The sequence below is a fragment of the Ziziphus jujuba genome, chromosome 9 (genome assembly GCF_031755915.1).
Source record: "Ziziphus jujuba cultivar Dongzao chromosome 9, ASM3175591v1".
Classification (NCBI taxonomy): domain Eukaryota; kingdom Viridiplantae; phylum Streptophyta; class Magnoliopsida; order Rosales; family Rhamnaceae; genus Ziziphus; species Ziziphus jujuba.
In genome coordinates this window covers 2273486-2294815 of record NC_083387.1, presented here as the reverse complement: position 1 = coordinate 2294815, position 21330 = coordinate 2273486, and the positions used below count along the sequence as shown (strand labels likewise).

Here is a 21330-nt window from a genome sequence, read left to right as displayed (position 1 = left end):
AGTTTTAATAGTAAAATATTTTTATTTGTATTAATAAATGTATGTATTCGAATCATAATGTAGGAGCACGAGTTCAAATTACAAGTTCGAAAAATAAAAATTTTGAGTAGTTTGTAAATTAAACGGGTTATCAAAAATAAAAAAATAAAAAGGAAAAAAAGGAAAAGCAAATGCAAAGTGGGCCAGGTTTCAGCGAAGAAGCAAATCCAAGTGTCGAAGAAGCCCAAGTTCCACATAGCCTCATCATCAGTTTTCCCGCAACACATGGCAACAATTCCTCTCAAACTAACAGCAGCAACCTTCTCTTCAGAGCTTCTATTACATTCTTCTTCTTGTTCTGCTTCTTCTTCTTTTTCTTTGTCCATAATTTTTCCATGATCAGAAGACTACCGCTTTCGGCTACTTTTCACCGCTTTGTCTCTCGCAGAACAAAACTCATTTCGTCGCCTCCAAAATACCCATATTATTCACAAGGCTATTTTTCCTCGCTCTCCTTGCCTTTCTCTGTAAATTGTCCTCGATCCATTCACGCTTTCAAGGTTCTGGCCATGGCCGAACAGACCCAGATGTCATCTTCGCATTCTCACAAGCATACCAATCGCCTTGCTGCTGAGCATAGTCCGTATCTTCTTCAGCATGCGCATAACCCCGTATGTAATGTTTATTTATTTATCTTTTATTGTTTCGGTTTCTCTGAGTCTCTATTTCTACGTCCTCTTATTGGTATTTCCGACAATTAATGGTGCAAATGTTAATTTCCTTGAAACTAAAAGGAGGAAAGAAAAAATTCCCAGAAGATATATATATATATATATATATATATTTGATTTATGTTGGTTCGGCTGAGTTTTGTTTCCCAGGTTGATTGGTATCCATGGGGTGAAGAAGCTTTCGCTGAAGCTCGAAAAAGAGATGTGCCCATCTTCTTATCAAGTAAATTCAATACAAACTCAGTCTGGTGTTTTTTCTTTATAATCATATTGGATTAACATAAATTTGATTTGTTTGTTTTTGGTAATGCATTGTTGATTTTACATTTGAAGTCGGATACAGCACCTGCCATTGGTGAGTTTTGTTATTGCTTTTGGAAGAAGCTCTTCTGTTAGATTTTAAATGGTGAATGAATGAGTAATTCATTGTTGTCAAACAAAATTATTCAAAAGGTGTCATGTTATGGAGGTCGAATCTTTCGAGGATGAAGGAGTCGCTAAATTACTGAATGATTGGTTTGTTAGTATCAAGGTGAGTACCATTTTTGCTGTCCATTCTTCAAACTCTAATTCCTTAATCTTTAGATTTATCAGTGTTCAATATGATCAATTTGGAAGCATATTAACTGCAATTAATACTGTTTCCTGTTATTCTAACATGTTAGTGTGGCAGGTGGATCGGGAGGAAAGACCAGATGTAGATAAGGTAAATGATTGGATGGTGAATTTTTATGAAACTTGCATTGGATATTAGAGTTGGAACAATTCTTCTCCACCCAAAAAATAAAAATAAAAAATGTGATATTCAATTTGCATTTGATCCATGGATTGCAAGTAGATGCTTTTCAATTTTCTTGTATTGTCGTCAATTGTATCATGATAAGAAAATTATTTCTCATTTCAGGTATATATGACGTATGTTCAGGCTTTGTATGGTGGTGGAGGTTGGCCACTTTCGGTCTTCCTTTCACCTGATTTGAAACCCCTGATGGGTGGAACGTACTTTCCCCTGGAAGATAAGTATGGAAGACCTGGTTTTAAGACTATACTTAGGTGAGAAAACTTTGGCGCTGAATAGGCTAAGTTTTTACTCTTCCCCCTTCCGCAACTTTTTTCCTTTGTGGACGTGGTGGTCTTTAGTTGATTAACATCAAGTTCCATGTTGCAACACTGAGAACTGTTTAGTTCAACCCTGTATTTATGAGAGTTTGGTTTGCCTTTTGTGCTGTATTTAACAGAAAGGTGAGAAAAGCTTGGGAGAACGAAAGGGATATGCTTGTTAAGAGTGGAGCATTTGCCATTGAAAAACTATCAGAGGCATTGTCAGCAAGTGCAAATGCTAATAAATTGCCTGATGGGCTTCCAGAAAATGCATTGCGTCTATGTTCTGAACAAGTAAGGTCTCATTACAATTAGCACTTTGTTAATTTCATGTTCACATTTTTTGCGTGAACTAATCTTACTTTGTTTTATGAGTGTGGTTAGAGAGGAAAAGTCTGCTTCATCTTCTGTCTTTCTTGTTCCCCCTAAAAGGAATTGTCCTTATTTATTTATCAGATTATTTTTGGTTCTCTAGTCATTGAGAATTAGGATCCTTTTCCTATAAGCTTAGGTTGTTGTTGCTTTATTGATATATGAAATGTTTCTTCTTAATTTTCCTGCTTCATCTGTCGTTCAGCTTTCCCAAAGTTTTGATTCAAAGTATGGTGGGTTTGGGTCTGCACCAAAGTTTCCCAGACCAGTTGAGATTCAACTGATGCTTTACTGGTCAAAAAAGCTGGAGCAGAATGGGAATCCGAGTAAAGCAAATGAAGGCCTTCAAATGGTTTTCTTTAGCTTGCAATGCATGGCAAAGGGGGGCATCCACGATCACATTGGAGGTGGATTTCATAGATACAGTGTGGATGAATGCTGGCACGGTCAGTTTTAATTATTGCTTCCTGGTTCAATTTTAACTAAAGAGCATTGGTAGTATTGTCCAATATGTATGTCGACCTCTTAAGAAATTGTTGGAGATCCTTTTTCTTTGCTTTTAATTTCTTTGTTAGCCTCTTTTGAGTAATTGCCTTTGTAGTGAAGTACTTTCAGTTTTCATTACTGTAATCTGAATGTTGAAGTAGTAGTATTTTCTTGCAGTTCCACACTTTGAGAAAATGCTTTATGATCAAGGGCAGCTTGCTAATGTTTATTTAGATGTCTTTTCCATTGCCAAAGATATCTTCTATGCATTTGTTGCTCGGGATATTTTGGATTATTTAAGAAGAGACATGATTGGACCAGAAGGTGAAATATTTTCAGCAGAAGATGCTGACAGTGCAGAGTCTGAAGGTGCTACAAGAAAAAAGGAAGGAGCCTTTTATGTTTGGACCAACAAAGAGGTTTTCTTTAATCCTAAGTTCTCTGACATCTAGAACTCTTTGTCATAAGCGTGATATTCATTCTCAATTTGATTTTTTTAAGTCCAATTTTGTGGCCTTTTTGTTTTCTTCTTCTTTCTATTTCCTTTGTCAGTAGTTTTTTTCTTTTTTCCCCCACTTTGTCTTCCTATTGCATGGCTTTAGCAATGTTTGGCAGTAAGAAGAAATCTATTCCAGTTAAAGATGCCTTCTTAAGCTATCTTCTGCAATGTAGTGCGAATCTAGAAGTTCAATATTTGAGAGATTTATATTCAAATTTCCTTTTTTTTTTTTTTGACTGATTTATCCTGTTAGGTTGAAGACATACTTGGACAGCATGCAACTCTTTTTAAGGAGCACTATTACGTAAAGCCATCTGGTAATTGTGACCTTTCCAGAATGAGTGATCCTCATAATGAATTTAAGGGGAAGAATGTGCTCATTGAAAGAAAAAAACCTTCTGAAATGGTATCAAAGGTTGGCATGCCTATTGAGGAATATCTTGATATCCTGGGTAGCTGTAGACAGAAGCTCTTTGATATAAGGTCAAGGAGACCAAGGCCACATTTAGATGATAAGGTGTTGTCCCGTCTGCACATTTAACAATTTATATAACTACCTTATTTTGTTTTTAACATTTTTCTTAGTTGTCTCTACAATTTAACATATATGCGTACTTTCTAGGTTATCGTATCATGGAATGGATTGGCAATCTCATCTTTTGCTAGAGCTTCTAAGATTCTTAAGGGAGAGACTGAGGGAACCAAATTCAACTTTCCTGTTGTTGGCCGCGATGTAAGTCAATAGTTTCTATGGCTTGGTTATCTGTGTAGCATAATGAATTGCAACCTTTCCTACAAGTTTATGGAAGAATATGTACAAGGTGTGGCCATCATGTCTACCGAGGATGGTTGCCTCTCTGCTAATCATAATTTTCTGTTTTTATGAACTTCTAGTGAATTTTCATCTCCATTTTGTCTTTGGTGTGTACAAAGATACCCACAGAACCAAAAAATGTCTACAGGCTGAAAAACAATCTCAATTTGATCTCAATTTGGCATGTCTTTCTGCTCCTACTTATAATTTGTTTCTTGTGTTCCACAAAATCCAGCCTAAGGAGTACATGGAAGTTGCAGAGAAGGCAGCATCTTTTATCAGGACGCGTCTTTACAATGAACAAACACATAGGCTGCAGCACAGCTACAGGAATGGCCCATCTAAAGCTCCTGGATTTCTAGATGATTATGCTTTTCTTATTTCAGGATTGCTGGATCTTTATGAATTTGGTGGTGGAACGAACTGGCTAGTTTGGGCAACTGAACTGCAAGACACACAGGCAAGCTACTGTTTTCTGTGTGTTGTTTTAAATATTTTCTCAAATTTTCTTTTTGGTGATAGTTTTGCTATAAAACAACTTCTACAGGACGAATTGTTTCTTGATAGAAAGGGAGGAGGCTACTTTAATACCCCAGGTGAAGACCCTTCTGTTCTTTTGCGTGTGAAGGAAGATCACGATGGCGCTGAACCTTCAGGGAACTCGGTTTCTGTGATTAACCTTGTAAGGTTGGCGTCCATGGTTTCAGGACATAAATCCGATCATTACAAGCAGAATGCGGAACATCTTCTGGTCAGATTTGCTTCTTCAGAATACAAATTTAGATATGATCATGTTGATTTCTGACTTCTTGACTTTGGCTGACTATTTAATTTAATGACACTACAGGCCGTTTTCGAGACGAGACTAAAAGACATGGCTATGGCAGTGCCATTGATGTGTTGTGCAGCGGATATGCTCTCTGTCCCGTCTCGGAAGGAAGTTGTGTTGGTTGGCCACAAGCCTTCTTCAAAGTTTGAAGACATGCTTGCTGCTGCGCATGCATTATATGATCCCAACAAAACAGTGAGTAATAAACTTCTTGTTCAACTCCATATAAGATGATCCCACTTTCTTACCTATTTATTAAATGTTACTCTCTGGTGCAACCAATCCCAGGTTATTCACATTGACCCTAACAATAATGAAGACATGCAATTTTGGGAAGAAAATAACAACAACATTGCCCTCATGGCAAAGAAGAATTTCGCCTCAGACAAGGTGGTTGCTCTTGTCTGCCAAAACTTCACTTGCAGCGCTCCGGTCACTGACCCTGGATCCTTGAAGGCCCTGCTCTCCCAGAAAATTTCTACTCCTGTATGAAAGGCTTTATTATTATAATTATTAGTAGTAGTATTAATTTTTGGTAGTAAAGTTAACACATCTTAAATTTTGTAAAAAGCCTCAGAATAGTAGTATATAGTTCATTATTCCTCATTACTGTATTATTTTTTAAGTTGTTTTTTTGATATCACATATTTGGAGTGATCTTTTTTCTTTTTCTTTTTTGATAGCATATTTTTGGAGTGATCTTTCAATTAATTATTGCATGAATTCCATAAATCCCCCAAGCGACCATAAAAATGGGATATGTGTTAAGTTAATTAATTTAAAATATTTGATATCAAAAAACAATGCCAACGTTTATTAAAAAAAATAAAATTGTAAACTCATTATTTGGGCTGGGTCTTGGGATCAAAGTCCATTCCATTACGGCCCAGCTCAAAACGGTTGGATTAATGCGTCACCAAGACCAAGTTGCTAAGAATTTTCTATTGGTTTGCGGTATTCACCGTATGTATCCGTATCTCTCTTTCTTTCTTGCCATCAAAATTCATTCAAGACCGCCATGTGAGAGCTCGAAAACAAAGGAAGGACCAAACTAAATTAAATTTGCAGTAGTTCATGGTTAGCAAGCTATGGTGGGCAGACGAAAGCCTCTGCTACTTGCTTCAACCAAAACTCTAATCAATTCCGTGCTCAGTTCGTCGGAAGTCGTCGTTGATAGGCAACCAATCTCTACCAATGTTTTGCACTTGCCGGCCGGAATTCTCCGACTCTCCGAGGACATAACGGACATTTCCGACCACCCACGGTTGGCTTCCCTTGACAACTCTGCTTTAGTCGCCGTCTCCACTTCTGTCCTCAAAAGACTTTCCATAACTTCCGGTTCCTCGGTAATGTTCTTTTTTTTTTTTTCCTCAGGGATTTATTTACTCGTCTTTGTATGGTTGCTGAGAAAAAAGGAGGGAAAAATTGTGAATCTTTGTTTACCAAGAAACTAAATTTCCATTTTGCTTGACTTAGAATGGAGCTTCTGTTGCAAATTTCCTCCATCTTTATTCATTTTCTTTTTTCAAAATTCTCTATGATTCTGGATTGAAGGCATATATATATATATATATATATATAGAATATGCTGGTTTTATTCAAACCGGAAACTGATACCAAAATATTTTTGTTGACCTTATTGAAGGTGCTTGTAAAGAATGCTGAGACGGGCATACAGAGAATTGCCCGGGCCGTGGTTCTAGATCCTCCAGAAACCTATGAAGGATCAAATAACAGACTATCCCAATGTTGTCAATCGCATTCATCCACTGTTATGCTTATTTTACCGTCATGTACTTTTCCAGAAAGTGATCAAAAGTCTTTGGACCGAGAAGTTGCCTACATATCGCCTATGTTAGCATTTAACCTTGACCTGCACATGTCATGTTTGAAATCGCTGGTCCACAGAGGAGAAGAGGCTTTAGCATCATATTTCAAGGAGAAAGTGGATGATGGGATTTGTGGGAAAGGTACCGAGTCTTCTGCAATTGGTCTACAGTTGGAACCTCTTGGTCTATTGCCAAGATATGCTTCGCACTTGAGGATTTCTTTTGTGAAGATTCCAGAATGTGGTACTCTTGAATCTCTTAAAGGAAGGTCGCCTGTTGAAGATGAAGATCGTCAAGAATTAATTGATTTGGCATTGCAAAAATACTTTGAAGTGGATAGATATTTAGCCAGAGGTGATGTTTTCAGTGTCTGTATAAATTGGAATTGCTATTCGAGCATCTGTATTCCATGTAGCCGAAGTATCCAGGATAGAAGTGATGGCATTATCTATTTCAAGGTGACTTTTAGTATTTTTTTCCGGCTGCATGTATAATTTTGATAAAAATCTTTAATGCATCGGAATTGATCAGAATGTCATTTATGTTCGCAGGTTGTGGCTATGGAACCCTCAGATGAACCAGTTCTGCGAGTCAATCGCACTCAAACTGCCCTTGTGCTTGGAGGGAGTGTCCCTTCCGCTCTTCCCCCAGATTTGTTGATGACTAGACCTAAAGGTTTTGCACCTTTGCAAAGTGAAACTGTGAATATTTTGGCCTCCATACTTACACCAGCTCTCTGCCCATCTGCACTTTCTTCAAAATTCAGAGTTTCTGTTCTATTGTTTGGTTTGGCAGGTATTCCTTAGGTTATCATTTTGTTGTTTGCGTTTAATGAATAGGTTGATTTTTTTAAGTTGAAGAGCTTTCTGATGCAGACGAGCTAGTTTGACAGTTAGTGGTCAGCTACTATATCCTTAAGGATTCTTGTTGTCATTGAAAAAGCGTGGTTGAAGGTTGTAATAATTATAAGATTTTTTGACAGGCTGTGGAAAAAGGACTGTTGTTAGATACGTTGCTCGGCGGTTGGGTCTGCATGTGGTTGAATATAGCTGCCACAGTCTAATGTCATCGTCTGATAGAAAGACATCTGTTACACTAGCTCAAGCTTTCAATACAGCTCAAAGGTAAAAGGAGGGGGTTATACTGTTATGTAAAATTGTTTGTAATTTATGTTGGCATCATGCCAGTGTTCATCATTTGAAAAATATAACTATTACATTTGTCCATCATTTGTTCTGTGTTCTATAAAGTTGCTTTTGCTTCTTGTTCTTCATCTATTACAGATACTCACCCACAATACTTCTTCTCCGCCATTTCCATGTTTTTCGGAAGTTGATGTCTCATGAAGGTTCACCAAGTGATCAAATTGGCATTACTTCTGAAGTTGCATCAGTCATCCGAGAATTCACCGAGCCAACTTCTGAAGATGGGGACATATATTATGAAGGAAAATCAAATGGTGATTTTGTAAGATGCACTTATTTTTATGTTCCATGTTCATGCATGCCTTTACTCATTTGGATAGTGCCAAAGTGGGTAAGCAATGAGTTTCAGCCTTTAGGACCTCCACCAAAGTAATGTGCCTGCACAACACTAGATCAGTTCTTGTCTTCATGATTCACCTCTAAGAGGACATAGTTGGCTTAGTGGACTGCTTTTCTGGGAGATAACCAAGAGACTAGTGCTTCATTTGTCACAAGTTTCTTTCAAACCTTTCTAACTAAGCAACTATAACATTGCATCCGTACATTTGCTCTTGATTTTTTTTATTTTTCTTTTTTGAATATGAGAGTTAAGTCCAAAATCTTACCCCCTTGCGAATTTATAGTCCTAGTGTTTGGTGTTCTAAGTTCCCCAATTTATGTTTAGTATTTGGTTTGGGGTGATCAGTGAGAGGGAATACACAAATTTGAAAATGTAGTGAATTAAAGTGAGTCATGGATGTTTCTTCTTGTGATGTAATGCTGCATGATAACAACTTATTTAATGTTGATGCAGAATCGGAGTGAAGGTAGAAGGATAGGTAGGCATCAGGTGCTGTTGGTTGCAGCTGCTGATGAATCTGAAGGTCTACCACCAACTATTAGGCGTTGCTTTAGCCATGAAATAAGTATGGGTTCCTTGACTGAAGAACAAAGGTCTAGAATGTTGTCGCAGTCACTCCAAAGTGTTTCTGAACTCCTTAATGTATGTGTTTTGCTATTTCTTCTTTTGTGTATCTTTTATTTAGAAGTTTTCAACTTTCAGATGAGTGTGGTGTGGTGCCTCTGGCTCTCCATCTGTTCTACCAAAGAGTGTAATATGACGAATTAAGTCATGTCTTAACCTGCTATTAGGGAATACAATGAGATCATTCTCGTTTATGCTTTGCCTAATTGCCTTTGGTCATGTATCTACACATGTTTATCTAATGCTCTGGTCATTTTGGAATTCAAAATTGTCAACATATATGACTTTTATCCTGAAAGATTTATGTGAAACCCATAACTCAGCATATATTTATGGTTGTTTTAGTTTAGCTGGATGAGATTAATGGTCATGCACATTGATCTTTGACACTTTACTAAGAAAATATAAATGATTGTTATGGTTCTTTTTTGCATAACTATTCATTTTGATGGATGAGATTATTGATTTTTGCAGATTGATTCAGAGGATTTTATAAAGGATATGGTAGGACAGACATCTGGTTTTATGCCTAGAGATATTCAAGCTTTGATAGCTGATGCCGGTGCAAGTTTGTTGCATAGTGGCAATTTTCCTATTGGCTCAGTTGAATCTGGGGATTTAAATCCATCTCTAAGATTTCAACCTGAACGGGGCAGCAAGTCCAGTGAAGTTGCACCTCAGGCTTCAGGGAAAGAAATTTTGACAAAAGCATTGGAGAGATCGAAGAAAAGGAATGCATCAGCATTGGGTACTCCAAAGGTATGTAGGGGAGAGAAGCTAACTTCTTGCATTGATGTTTTGTCCTTGCGAGCAGTGAGTGCAGGTTACTGCTCTAATGTTTACCTTTTATTAAACAAATAAAGTTTAAACTTATACATTTTAAGTCTTTTGCGGACAAGAGTATTCTGAATACGGTATACATTTTAAGTCTGATTTTCTGTTGTAGGTCCCAAATGTGAAATGGGAAGATGTTGGTGGGCTTGAGGATGTGAAGAAATCAATTCTTGATACAGTTCAGGTAGGGACTTGTCCATCTATAATGCTTTGTCTAAAATCTGAACGCTCAATGGAGTTCAGATACTGTTAGCATGCATGCTTGTGATTGTTTTGCCTACAAAATATTATACCTATTGTTATTCTTTGCATTTGTAGTTACCTCTTCTGCATAAGGATTTATTTTCTTCCGGTTTACGTAAGCGCTCTGGTGTTCTTCTCTATGGGCCACCTGGAACAGGGAAAGTAAGTCTTTTACATTTCAGAATACTACAAGTGACTGAAGAGGCCACTCTATTTTCTTATTGTTTTGTAACCTTTGCATATTTTTCTTATCTGGAAACTCAGACTTTATTGGCAAAAGCTGTTGCAACTGAGTGTTCCCTGAACTTTCTCAGTGTCAAGGGACCTGAGCTAATCAACATGTATATTGGAGAGTCAGAGAAAAATGTTAGAGATATTTTCCAGAAGGTTAAAATTTTTCTTACTTTGAACAGTATTCCTTCAAGAGGTGAAAAACAAAGGATATACAAGTTATGTAGGAAGGATTCAGAAAATTTGTTTCAACTAACCATTATTTTCTGTTGTCCGTGCTTTGCAGGCTAGATCAGCACGCCCATGTGTCATCTTCTTTGATGAACTTGATTCTCTTGCTCCAGCTCGCGGTGCATCAGGGGATTCTGGAGGTGTCATGGACAGAGTAGTTTCACAAGTAAGAGTACTCTCTATTACTATATCTGTGCCTTTTTTTTTTTTCTTTTTTTTTTGTCATTTACTCACTTGTAGTGCCTCAACGTTGTTACATTCCCCTTGTTACTAGATGCTTGCAGAGATTGATGGCTTAAATGATTCGACACAGGTAATCCTGTTTCATCTGATCTCATACTCTATTCAGTGCTCTTTTCTTAGTTTTCTTTATTTTGCTTTGATACCAAACACAGTTTTACTTAAAATTTATTTTGGGTGTTATAGGACCTGTTTATAATTGGAGCAAGTAACAGACCAGATCTGATTGACCCTGCACTGCTCCGGCCTGGCCGATTGGATAAGCTGCTATATGTTGGAGTGAACTCTGATGCAACTTATAGAGAGCGGTTAGTTGTTGTTGTTTATTTTATTTTATTTTTACATTTCTCTTTCATGGTTTTACTATTTACATAGTATTGATAGGATAAAACACTTTCTCTTTGCATTACCAATTTCATCTCATCTAGGGTTCTCAAAGCGCTTACTCGAAAGTTTAAACTGCACAAAGATGTATCTCTTTACTCGATAGCAAAGAAATGCCCCCCAAACTTCACTGGTGCAGATATGTATGCCTTATGTGCAGATGCTTGGTTTAATGCAGCAAAACGCAAGGTAGGTCAGGATGATTTGACCTGATATGTGGGGCTGAATGCTAAATCATATATTTCAAGATGTTTTCTCTATTTGTAGGTTTCAAGTTCAGAGTCAGATTCTTCTTGCATAGATAATCAAGCTGATACTGTCGTCATTGAATATGATGACTTTGTGAAGGTATGTCACTGTTCATAAATTTTGAGTTTCAGAATTTAATAAAGACATGTTAAATCCAAGCTATTAAGTGGAAAGAGGACTAGGGATAAATTCCAACCCTTAATTTGAGCGTTATGCCATTTAGATTTACTTGCTCCAAAACTAGTGCATCTTAAAGCACCTTGCCCTGCCTTTCTCAGGTCTTAGGAGAGCTTTCACCATCTCTTTCTGTTACTGAACTTAAGAAGTATGAGTTGCTTCGAGATCGGTTTGAAGGAGCTTCCAAGTAAACTTCTTGTTGGCAGTTTTGGAAATCTTTGTTTGGTGGCGGTCAGGAAAGACACTTTCTTAAAAAGCGAGTTTATTTTTAACAATTAAGGGGGACAGGTACAAAAGTATAAAATTGAACCAGAAAACAACTAACTGTTATATGCATGAATTGATAGCAAGCATGGTTAGCGTTTGCAATAAGGGACTAAAAAAATGATATGACATTTGACACATATTTCTACGAAAAATTAATCAAATAGCTTGTAATAGAAAACATTAATAGCGGACAGTGATGATTAATCTGTTTCCTTTTTATCTTTTTTGTCCTGTAACCCGCATCGTATCCATGTAGTACATGGGAGAGATTCCGGAGGACGAGCCTATAACATGCCATCACACACGTTCCAAGGGTTTCAGGGTTCCAAACCGAATGGGTATGCGAGATGCTAGGGTTCCAAAGTCCAGGGCCGATAGTGGTGTTCTAGGGTCCTCGCATCCTGGGTCGTGTCCTAGGTTTGTACGGGCATTTGGGGGTTGCAGGTGATACAGGGTCCTTAGCCCATCTAGGCGATTCAGGATGTCAAACATGTCTGGGCCTTTTTTGGGGTCTTGGGCTTGTCCGAGTGATCCAAGGCCTCGGTACCATTTGGGGTCCTGGGCCTTTCGAATGTTATAATGATAATTATATAAATACCCATTAAATTTCAAGAAATTCACAAAACTCCTGCAGACCATTAAATCGACCTAATTCCAACTCTAAATCAACAACATTGAACTATAAATCACTAAATCCTAGCATTAACTCATTGATGGAAGTACATAATTGAAATAATGCAAACTTGAAATGAAGGAGAAAAACTTGTATCTTTCGAAATTAAGACGTTTCGATGATGGCTTGAGGGAAAAATTGTTTGATGACAATAAAGGCCTGTACTCTGCAAATACGGTGCGGTCGACGCCTGTAGCTTGGTAGGAATGCTTGTGTTTGTAATTGTTTCAACGGCAGTGACAATGGCAAACAACATAAATTATTGATTTGGCGGTGGATTTTGTTTTCTTTAGTTTGGAGGATAATGATGGAGGGTAGAATTAACTTTTTCTTTTTCCATTTTTATTTTTATTTTTATTTTTTTCCCAGAGAAGAAAGATGGATTTTTAAATCAAATTAAACTTTTTGCTATTTTAAAAATGCTTCTTTCTTCTTTTTTTTTTCTTTTTTTTTTTCTTCCATCCTAAACTTTTAATGAATTTATAATTTGCTTTGTTCATCTATGTTTTTGAACGATCAAAACTATTGTAGCTATGATCAAACCCTTAATTCTATTTGCTTTTATTGTAAATGGTTTGTGCACTACACATGTTTTGATTTTTCTATCAAATAAGGCAAATTTCATTTAGATTCTTTCAATGTTATTGCAAGTATATTTAAATCCATATTTTTGAAAAATAATTATCAAACTTCTTTCAGTTTTCCAAACGAACCCATCTCTCAGGCTTTACTAATTAAGTTTAATAGTTCTAAGGCCAAAGGAAGGTTTAAAATCAATATAGATGCTGAATTATGTTGCAACTGATGCATTTTTTTTCTAAAACACTTTGATTTTTCCTGATTTTACTCTCTTTTTTTTTTTTTTTTTTTTTAAACATGGTGAGTTGGGATTTAGAAGGTATTTCACTATGTTATAAGAGGTAAGATAGAATGTAGAGAGTAATTTTTATTTGTCAATTTTTTTCTTAATTTTATTAATATTATTTAACTTTAATAATGTTACATTATCATGAATAATAATCAAAGCTCAATTTAATATATTATGAATATTCTAATACCTTGGATAAAGACAAACCTTTTAAAACTATCTTTAATATATATCATATAACTTTTAGATCATAAATAATAATCAAATTTTATTTAATATAATTATATAAGTAACAATTAAAAATAAATTTTGACTATATATTTTTTGCCAAAACATTTTTTCCTCTAAAAATTTGTAGGATATTACAATATGGTATCAAATGTTGTACAACACAAACCAAGACGATACAAACTGATACAACCTTACATACCAAACACATCCTTAAAAACCATTACAGGTTTTTGCTTTCCTATTTTTGTGAAAAAGTAAAATAAAGAGGTCATAATTCTCCTCCAACCTCACCTAATCCTCCCTTCATCGTAAAAAAACAAAATCCGCCTTCCCATTTTGATCTATGGCAGCATCAACAATCAGAGGAATCCACTGCGAATCAACCAAGTATGCTTCGGATCTTCAAATAATAGTAAATGGCAATTTAAAACTTGCAAAACAATTTCATATCGAAGAACAAGAAGAATAATAGAGAAAAAGGAAAACATACAACTCATACTAAATTAAATAGGATAGAAACTTTAAAAACAAAAATATTCATATTAAATAATGAGAGTAAAAGACAAACTTTTACCTCTGCCACAGGAGTTGCCCTTGGGTTACCGTCAAGTAAAGAAGCTATAAACTTCTTGTGTTTTCTATTATTCTCTCTTATTTTTGTCTTATATTGATTTCTAGGAGCTAAGAAGAAGAGAATCCAGTAAAATTGATGTTATAAATCTCAGCAAAACTCTGATGATAGATATATGTTTCAATTGCCAATTGTAGTGAAATTAAAAACTTGAAAAACAAAATTATATTGGAAAACGAGAAGAATAATAGAGACAGAGAAAAAAACTAGACAAAATATAGAGAAATAAAAACCTATAACTCATACAAGTGAAAGACTCGATTATATAATTTGTATTTTTCTTTAAAAGGTTAAATTCTTTTGTGACCTTTGCTGCTTTTCTTATTAATTTGGGAACTCTGACTTTATTTACATTGGCAAAAAGCTGTTGAAAACCAAGTGCTCCCTAAACTTTCTCAGTGTAAACGAAGCACCCAGCTCATTTTCTTTAATTTGAACTAGACACAAGGGGTGGGCAAAATCCAATCCAACCCGTTCAACCCGTCCAATCCAATCCATTTTTAACGGTTTGGATTGGATTTTTACATCAATTGGATTTGATTGGACTCAAAATATTATAAATTGTATGGATTGGATTGGTTATGGATTGGAAATATAAATCCAATCCAATCCAATCCAAATAATATATTATATAACTAAAAAATTATTTATTTTTTATTTTTTTCATTTTTATATATTAATTTTAGAATATTTTTTTCATTTTTTTTAATATTTTTTTCATTTTTTTTAATTTTTTTTTCCATTTTTATATATTGATTTTTAATATATATATATATATATTTTTTTTTTCTTTTACATCCTCATATCCCAAATCCCAAATTAAATTGTAAGTTGTAACCCTAAATTAAACATTTACCTTTGTTGCCGCCCACCACCAGTCCATCACCATCACTATAATATATATATATTTTTTTAGATCCCCATCATATATGTATATATATATCTACATATATTGTATCCAATTGTTATATATATATATATATATATAAATGTTTAAATATAATTTATTGCTAATTTTATTGTTTTGATCTTTGTAGAGCTTACAGAATCAACTAAAATTAGTGAACCTGTCAATGTTGATTGACTTATGATTTACCAAAGTTTTAAGGTTAAAAAAAAAAAAAGAATTATGCATTGATTCTTGAGTGAATGAATTTTGACGAATGTATTATTTTACATTATTTGTTCTAACAATTTTAATTTGATTTTATAGGAGTAAGATGATGACATTAATGTTTGCTATTTAATAAGTGCATGATGTGTATCATTTGTTACATTTTCTTCTTTATTTTCCATTGTAGACTATGTTGTATTATTCTAATTGTATTTTATGTTTGGATAATTATAATTTATTATTTATATTTTATATTTGAAAAATTTTTTATTTGTATTATATATTTATAAATTAGTAAGCTTCAAACCGATCAACCAATCCAAACCAAACCGATCATAAATGGTTTGGTTTGGTTTGGATTTAATGTTTCAATGGTTTGGTTTAGATTGTAAATTAGAAAAATCGATATGTATGGATTGGATTGTATTTCGGTCCAAAACCGAACCAACCCAATCCATGCCCACCCCTAGATACAACTAGATCGATGCTTTGAACTGAGTGTATATATAGACTTCACCTGATAATATGTAGCTGAATGTTAAATTATGTGTATGGAAATGTTTTCTATCTTGTAGCTTAATTTTAAGCCCAGATTTAGATTATTATTCTTGCTTAGATAATCAAGCAGATATTGTCGTGAAAGGTATATATGTTTCAACAATTTTGAATTTCCACTTTTTTTTAACTGAGTGGAAAGAGGACCATGGATGGAAATCCACCCTTAATTAGTTTATGGGTTACATTTCCTTTGCCAAATTTTATCATTAATATGTACATTATGACTAAAATTTTGCTCCAAACTACTCATTCTTAACCACATGTTTGCCCGCCTTAACCCAAGAAGTATCAATTGCTTCAAGATTAGTTTGAAGGCCAATTTACATTCATACTTCACTGGGGAGCTCAAAATTAAAACTGCTTATCTAGAATTTTGCAATTTAAGAATTTTTTAGTACTATAGCCTTTAAAAATTTAAGAAACTTTTAGGGTGTGATTCAATATATGTTTTTGGAGCTTTGATAAATGGTTTCAAGAGCAAAAATACACTTACAATCATGTTTGACAAAAATTAAAAATAACTTTTTGATTTAAAAAAAAAAAAAGCATTAAAGGTGTTTCTAATCTTCTCATAAATAAATATTTCAAGTTAAAAAAAAAAAAAAAAGGCATAAATTTAAAAGTATTTTTTACCATGCACCAGTCAAACATTTTATTGCTTTCTTTTATTACTATTATCATTATTATGATTTTGCACGATTTTAGGCGAGTTTCAACAATATGATAATTAAGGAAATATTGAGGATGAAACATCAGCGAGCAGTATCAGAACATTCTACTTCTAGTTTGTATTTGAGCGGTGCAAATTAAAAACAGAGCATAACCTTTTAAGTACATATTCTAATTCTGCTGAATAATCTCCCTATACAAACAACAGCATATTCCAATATCCATAAATAAAAAGCTATATAATCTGATCTGGCGGTGTGGTAGCGCTTGACTTCTTCTGGGTCCCATGTGTTGGGACTTTGAACGTATCGACCAGACACATTAATTATTACCCAAAAAAAAAAAAAAGACACATTAGTTAATGCAATATTTTATTCTATTCAACTTTTTAATCCCAACCAATAATATTGGATTTTAACTGCTAAGAACAAAAAAATTAAGAAATTTGACATTTAAATTAAATTAAAACATCAAATTAAGAGCCGCAACTCCTAACTTAGCATAGAGCAGGAAGAGCATATTCCCCTGCATCATTCCCATTTTCGTTATGGGCCCATGGCCCATTCCAACTTCACGCAGCAATAACATGTCTTGCGTATGGGGTGGTGTGAAATTAATCAATCCATCATCACCAATTTTCTGGATGATTAGCTTCACTTTGATTTCATCAATCTTGCACAATTACTAGTCTTTTTTAATCGACTAACTAGCAAAATATTATTGTACTTCTGGATTTCTTTTTTTATTATTCTTTATTGAAAGATTTAATGGATTTTTAAAACTTTAACATGTATATGGAATTCCTCCATCCAAGATTCATATCCTTTTAAAAAATTATATAACTTACTCTAAAAATAAAATAATTAAAGATATTTTATAGGCTTTTATACGTCCACTTGGGATTTTCATTCGTCCAAGCCAATATTATTTATGTTATGAATTTTTGTTTAATTTTGTTGTCAATAGTGTCATCCATTGTCCCTTCGGTCCTTCCCAACGAATCTTCACTTTGCTTTTTTTTTTTTTTTTTTTTTGAGAAGAAATAAATAAATAAATTTGTTTTGAATTGGAGGTTTATTACTTACGCCAGCTGGTTCTATAGTAGTATATATGCAGCACCTTGTGTATTCCAATTTATTTAGATGAAAGACTAACCTCTAAGATTTTAAAAGGAAAATTTAAAAAGTAAATTTATTCAATTAATTAAGCATATATATATATATATATATTTTGTGTATTCTTTAAGTTACATGAAAGTGGAAGAAGATGCATATATAGTTGCTGCAAATAGCCAACAAAGTTGAAGTTTAAACTTAATTTGATGTTGAAAAGTTTAGATAAGTTTTTAAATTTTTGTTATTTCAATGATGAAATGCAATTAAAAGTGTGATTGTTTATAGGATATTCTTAGTTTTCATATACAAGCGAAAGATAGAGAAAATAAAATGACCAATATCATATCAACTGTCATCTCATTGTAATTGTTGGTTATTATTATTTATGAAGACAATTAATGATAATGTTCTTTGGATTTTGCGCAAAATTCTATCAGGGGTCAGAAAGGAGATAAACCGATATAGATTTATGTGGGACCTCACAGCTTTCCTTGCCAATCTAGGTTTATTTATTTATTTATTTATTTAAGATAATTATATATATATATATATATTTTTTAGCTTATTGTAAGATATGACAAAGGACTAAACTTAACAAAAAGAAGCTCAGACCAAAATAGTTTATTAAAAAAAAATTATAAACTATTTGTTTAAATTTCACCATTCTTTTTTTCCCAAACAAAAAAAAAAGAAAAAAAAAGGCATTTTCAATCTGATTTGGATGTATAAAAATCGTAACAACATCATCTTATTGAAGCACAAAAAGCCAAGGTTGGTTTCCAATGTTCTCTCTCTTTATGCCTTTTCCATTTCTGATGGAAGATCACTTTTTAACAGAGTTAATTGTATTTTGTTATTTTAAATTTTTATAATTTAAAATTTTGATTAAGTTATTTATATTTATGGTTTTTTAATTTATTTCAATTTAAATTTTATTTGACTTTTGATTATATGGTTTAGATAATATCTTATATGATTAGCATTAAAATATATTACTTTTTAAACTAAATGATATTAAAGTATAAAAAATAAATCTATCAAAATTTTCCTTTTGGTATATATATATATATATATATTTTTTAGTTCATATAGGTCACTTGAGTAATATTAAATTATAGCAAATTTTAAATTAAAATACATTAAAAATATTAATTTTTAGAACTAACTATAAAATAAAATTTTACATTTTAGTATATTGTAATTTAAAATTTGATAGAATTTAATATGAATTACATTAGATGACTTTTAAACTTTACCACTCAAAAATTAAAATATCCTAATTGCAATAAATTGAAAAATTAAAAATTTAAATTGCTGGATAAAAAAATTAAAGGATAAATTTTCTTTTAATATATGTATATATATATATATATATTTATAGTGGTTAGACAATGTCACCATCGCCACCAAACACTGATCCTTTTTGTAGTATTTATAATCTGCAATTATTAATTATTTCTAATATAAATATTGAATTAACTGCATTTTAATTGCATAGTTCATGAACTTCTCGTTACACTTATTGATTATTATCAGTAACTTCTTTATCATTATTAATGTTTAGCAACAAATGAAAATTAATATATACAACTAACCAAGAAGAGTTATGGAAGCTACATTTACTTGATTTTTAAACAAAGAATGTGAATAAATTGAAAAGAAAATGGTAGCCATAAAAAACAAAAAAAAACAAAAATTAAATTGCATTCATGTGCAGCTGGACTCACTTATATCGAAATTAAAGGGGAAAGTTTGAACTATAAGAATAGGGAACAATAAAAGAAAGTTTTGTCGTAAAATTTTGCTATTCTTTTACATGCTTCTCTTCTATATTAAAAACCCAAAGCAACGTTTTTTAAAAAACTCAATAATATAATCCACAACGTTTATATTATTGTATTTTGGCATCTATAATTATGGATTAATTGAGAACGACGACACGAAAATATTTATGATTGGCAAACCAAAGCCTATAGAAGAAAAAAGCCCTATAGAGGGCATTAATTGATAGCGCGCAAGGATTTTTTTTTTTTATTATCATTAAATACTGCAAATAGCATAGCTTTTAAAGAAAGCACGAGATTGCACAGTAATTAAAAGTTAGGATATTTTTAAATTTCAAAAGCCACAGATTGTATTACCCAAATTTTTATTTTTATTTTTAAATAAAAGCCGCAGATTGAGAAAAAGTAGTTGTAAAGTTACGTAATGAATATGACATAGTTCAAGGAATAGTTTACCTTAGTTGAAAGAAATCCATAAGACCATGAAGAATATTATTATCCAATCACACTTTATTTATTTATTTCCATATAAATACCCTCCACTCAAACCAAAAAGCTGACTCCAATACAATTGGTTTGCTTGCCTTCAAGGCTTCATTAACACAAATGGCATGCCATCCACCTTTTATTAAATTTAATAAACAACTAATTAATTGCTTTTTCCTTTGGGGATCGATATTCTTGGATACAATAGAATAAATGCACTAAAAACATATATAATATCTGTTTTATAAATGCTCAAACATGTTCTAAAAGATTTCAACATGGAGGGAAAATAAAAAGAAAAAAGAAGAAGAAACACCAAAGAAAGGAAAAAAAAAAAAAAAAAAAAAGTGACATCTTTTGGTGCGAGAATTATGCTGTTGTCTGGACACCTATCCAACCCCATGAAAGAATTGTGGAGTATGATTTTCATTATCCATCCCAAAAACCCATTCATAGGAATATTGGATAACCTTGTCAAAATTTTCTTTTTTGCCGTTTGGGGAGGCGAATTGGATAAGAAAATCCTCATAATCTGTGGATAAAAATGGAATAAATCATGGTTTATTTTATGCTGGTCCCTCTGTATAAAAATGGATAATTATGAAAATGGGAAAGTCCACCATAATAAAGGATAGAAATCCCAATCAGGTGTGTGTAGAATGCGAAAAGAAAGGCAATTTAACAAACACCTTGTCTCCACTTGAAGTGCATTGGATTTTATTATTTTGTTTGGTGGCTTTTGCAGATGACTATATTACATACGTATATATTTATATATATATATATATGCACATATAAAAACAAAGGAATTTTATACGCTCCAAATACACCCCAAACTCTTTACGCCACACATAAAGAACCAGAACCACAAATTACAAGGGCGGTTTTGTCACTAAAAGTTCTCTCTCTCAGTCAATTTGTGCGGTTTGAATGGCTTCTGCTCTTTCACCTAACAGTAACTCCCCTCTGTCTCTCACCTTTTTCCTATTTTAGTTTCCACGAAGCCTCAAGGGCAAATATTTTCATTGTCAATTTCCGAAAAATAAAAATTATTGAAATTAAAAACATTACTAATTTCATTTTTACAAATAAATAAGTTGAATAACCTTGTTTATTTGCATTTTTAAATTTTTTTCATACAGATGAAAATATAAAATTTTAAATGGATATAATAAGTTCATTTTGAAATAAATACAGACTATTGAAATATTGTTTATAATAATGGCTAATTTTTAAAAAAGAAAATTGAAACAAAATCATATGCAATCACTTGTTTAATTATAAAAATACCATAATTTATTTTGTTCCATGCCAAAATATTCAGTTCATAAATTGGTTGTAATCTTTATAATTAAAATAAAACTTTTTTAATCAATAAATTGAATTGCATGTGTAATAAAATAATTTGAAGAAAATTAATTTTTTTTGGCTAACCAACTTTATTATTATTATTTTTTTGGGGATGAATTATCCGGTACTCTTATGAATGTTTGAAATATCTAATAAAGAAACTCATATTGTGTTCGCTGGATTCCG

General features: G+C 32.9%; 2 protein-coding genes across 5 annotated transcripts; both read left to right on the top strand.

The window, feature by feature from the left end:
• Positions 1 to 259: 259 nt before the first annotated feature.
• Positions 260 to 5483, top strand: LOC107426262 (uncharacterized). 2 transcript variants are annotated; one of them, XM_016036382.4, is made up of 15 exons: positions 260 to 650; positions 861 to 933; positions 1044 to 1065; positions 1164 to 1242; positions 1384 to 1416; positions 1615 to 1763; positions 1949 to 2105; positions 2389 to 2629; positions 2847 to 3088; positions 3422 to 3685; positions 3791 to 3901; positions 4218 to 4442; positions 4530 to 4733; positions 4830 to 5006; positions 5100 to 5483. In XM_016036382.4, the coding sequence occupies exons 1-15, from the start codon at positions 375 to 377 to the stop codon at positions 5301 to 5303; spliced, it is 2457 nt and encodes an 818-aa protein (XP_015891868.3). In that variant the 5' UTR covers positions 260 to 374; the 3' UTR covers positions 5304 to 5483. The 2 variants fall into 2 exon arrangements, with proteins under 2 accessions (XP_015891868.3, XP_024933439.3); XM_025077671.3 differs by lacking the exons at positions 260 to 650; positions 861 to 933; positions 1044 to 1065 and having other exon boundaries at positions 1163 to 1242; positions 1376 to 1416.
• Positions 5484 to 5746: 263 nt separating this feature from the next.
• Positions 5747 to 12724, top strand: LOC107426385 (peroxisomal ATPase PEX6). Of its 3 annotated transcripts, none has more exons than XM_060820266.1 (16): positions 5748 to 6157; positions 6457 to 7098; positions 7192 to 7435; positions 7623 to 7764; positions 7924 to 8107; positions 8639 to 8827; positions 9284 to 9568; positions 9756 to 9827; positions 9962 to 10048; positions 10151 to 10273; positions 10404 to 10514; positions 10623 to 10661; positions 10775 to 10896; positions 11017 to 11161; positions 11240 to 11320; positions 11922 to 12723. In XM_060820266.1, exons 1-16 carry the CDS (start codon positions 5900 to 5902, stop codon positions 12111 to 12113), a joined length of 2916 nt encoding a protein of 971 aa, XP_060676249.1. In that variant the 5' UTR covers positions 5748 to 5899; the 3' UTR covers positions 12114 to 12723. The 3 variants fall into 3 exon arrangements, with proteins under 3 accessions (XP_060676250.1, XP_060676249.1, XP_015892039.3); XM_016036553.4 differs by lacking the exon at positions 11922 to 12723 and adding an exon at positions 11500 to 11886 and having other exon boundaries at positions 5749 to 6157; XM_060820267.1 differs by lacking the exon at positions 8639 to 8827 and having other exon boundaries at positions 5747 to 6157; positions 11922 to 12724.
• Positions 12725 to 21330: the final 8606 nt, after the last annotated feature.

Excerpts from the sequence above, each read along its gene's own strand:
- LOC107426262 (XM_016036382.4), top strand. The coding sequence starts at position 375 with ATGATCAGAAGACTACCGCTTTCGGCTACTTTTCACCGCTTTGTCTCT. Across the intron at positions 651-860 it reads TTCAGCATGCGCATAACCCC|GTTGATTGGTATCCATGGGG; the intron begins GTATGTAATGTT and ends TTTGTTTCCCAG. Across the intron at positions 4,734-4,829 it reads AGAATGCGGAACATCTTCTG|GCCGTTTTCGAGACGAGACT; the intron begins GTCAGATTTGCT and ends ATGACACTACAG.
- LOC107426385 (XM_060820266.1), top strand. The coding sequence starts at position 5,900 with ATGGTGGGCAGACGAAAGCCTCTGCTACTTGCTTCAACCAAAACTCTA. Across the intron at positions 7,099-7,191 it reads ATGGCATTATCTATTTCAAG|GTTGTGGCTATGGAACCCTC; the intron begins GTGACTTTTAGT and ends TTATGTTCGCAG. Across the intron at positions 7,436-7,622 it reads TCTATTGTTTGGTTTGGCAG|GCTGTGGAAAAAGGACTGTT; the intron begins GTATTCCTTAGG and ends ATTTTTTGACAG.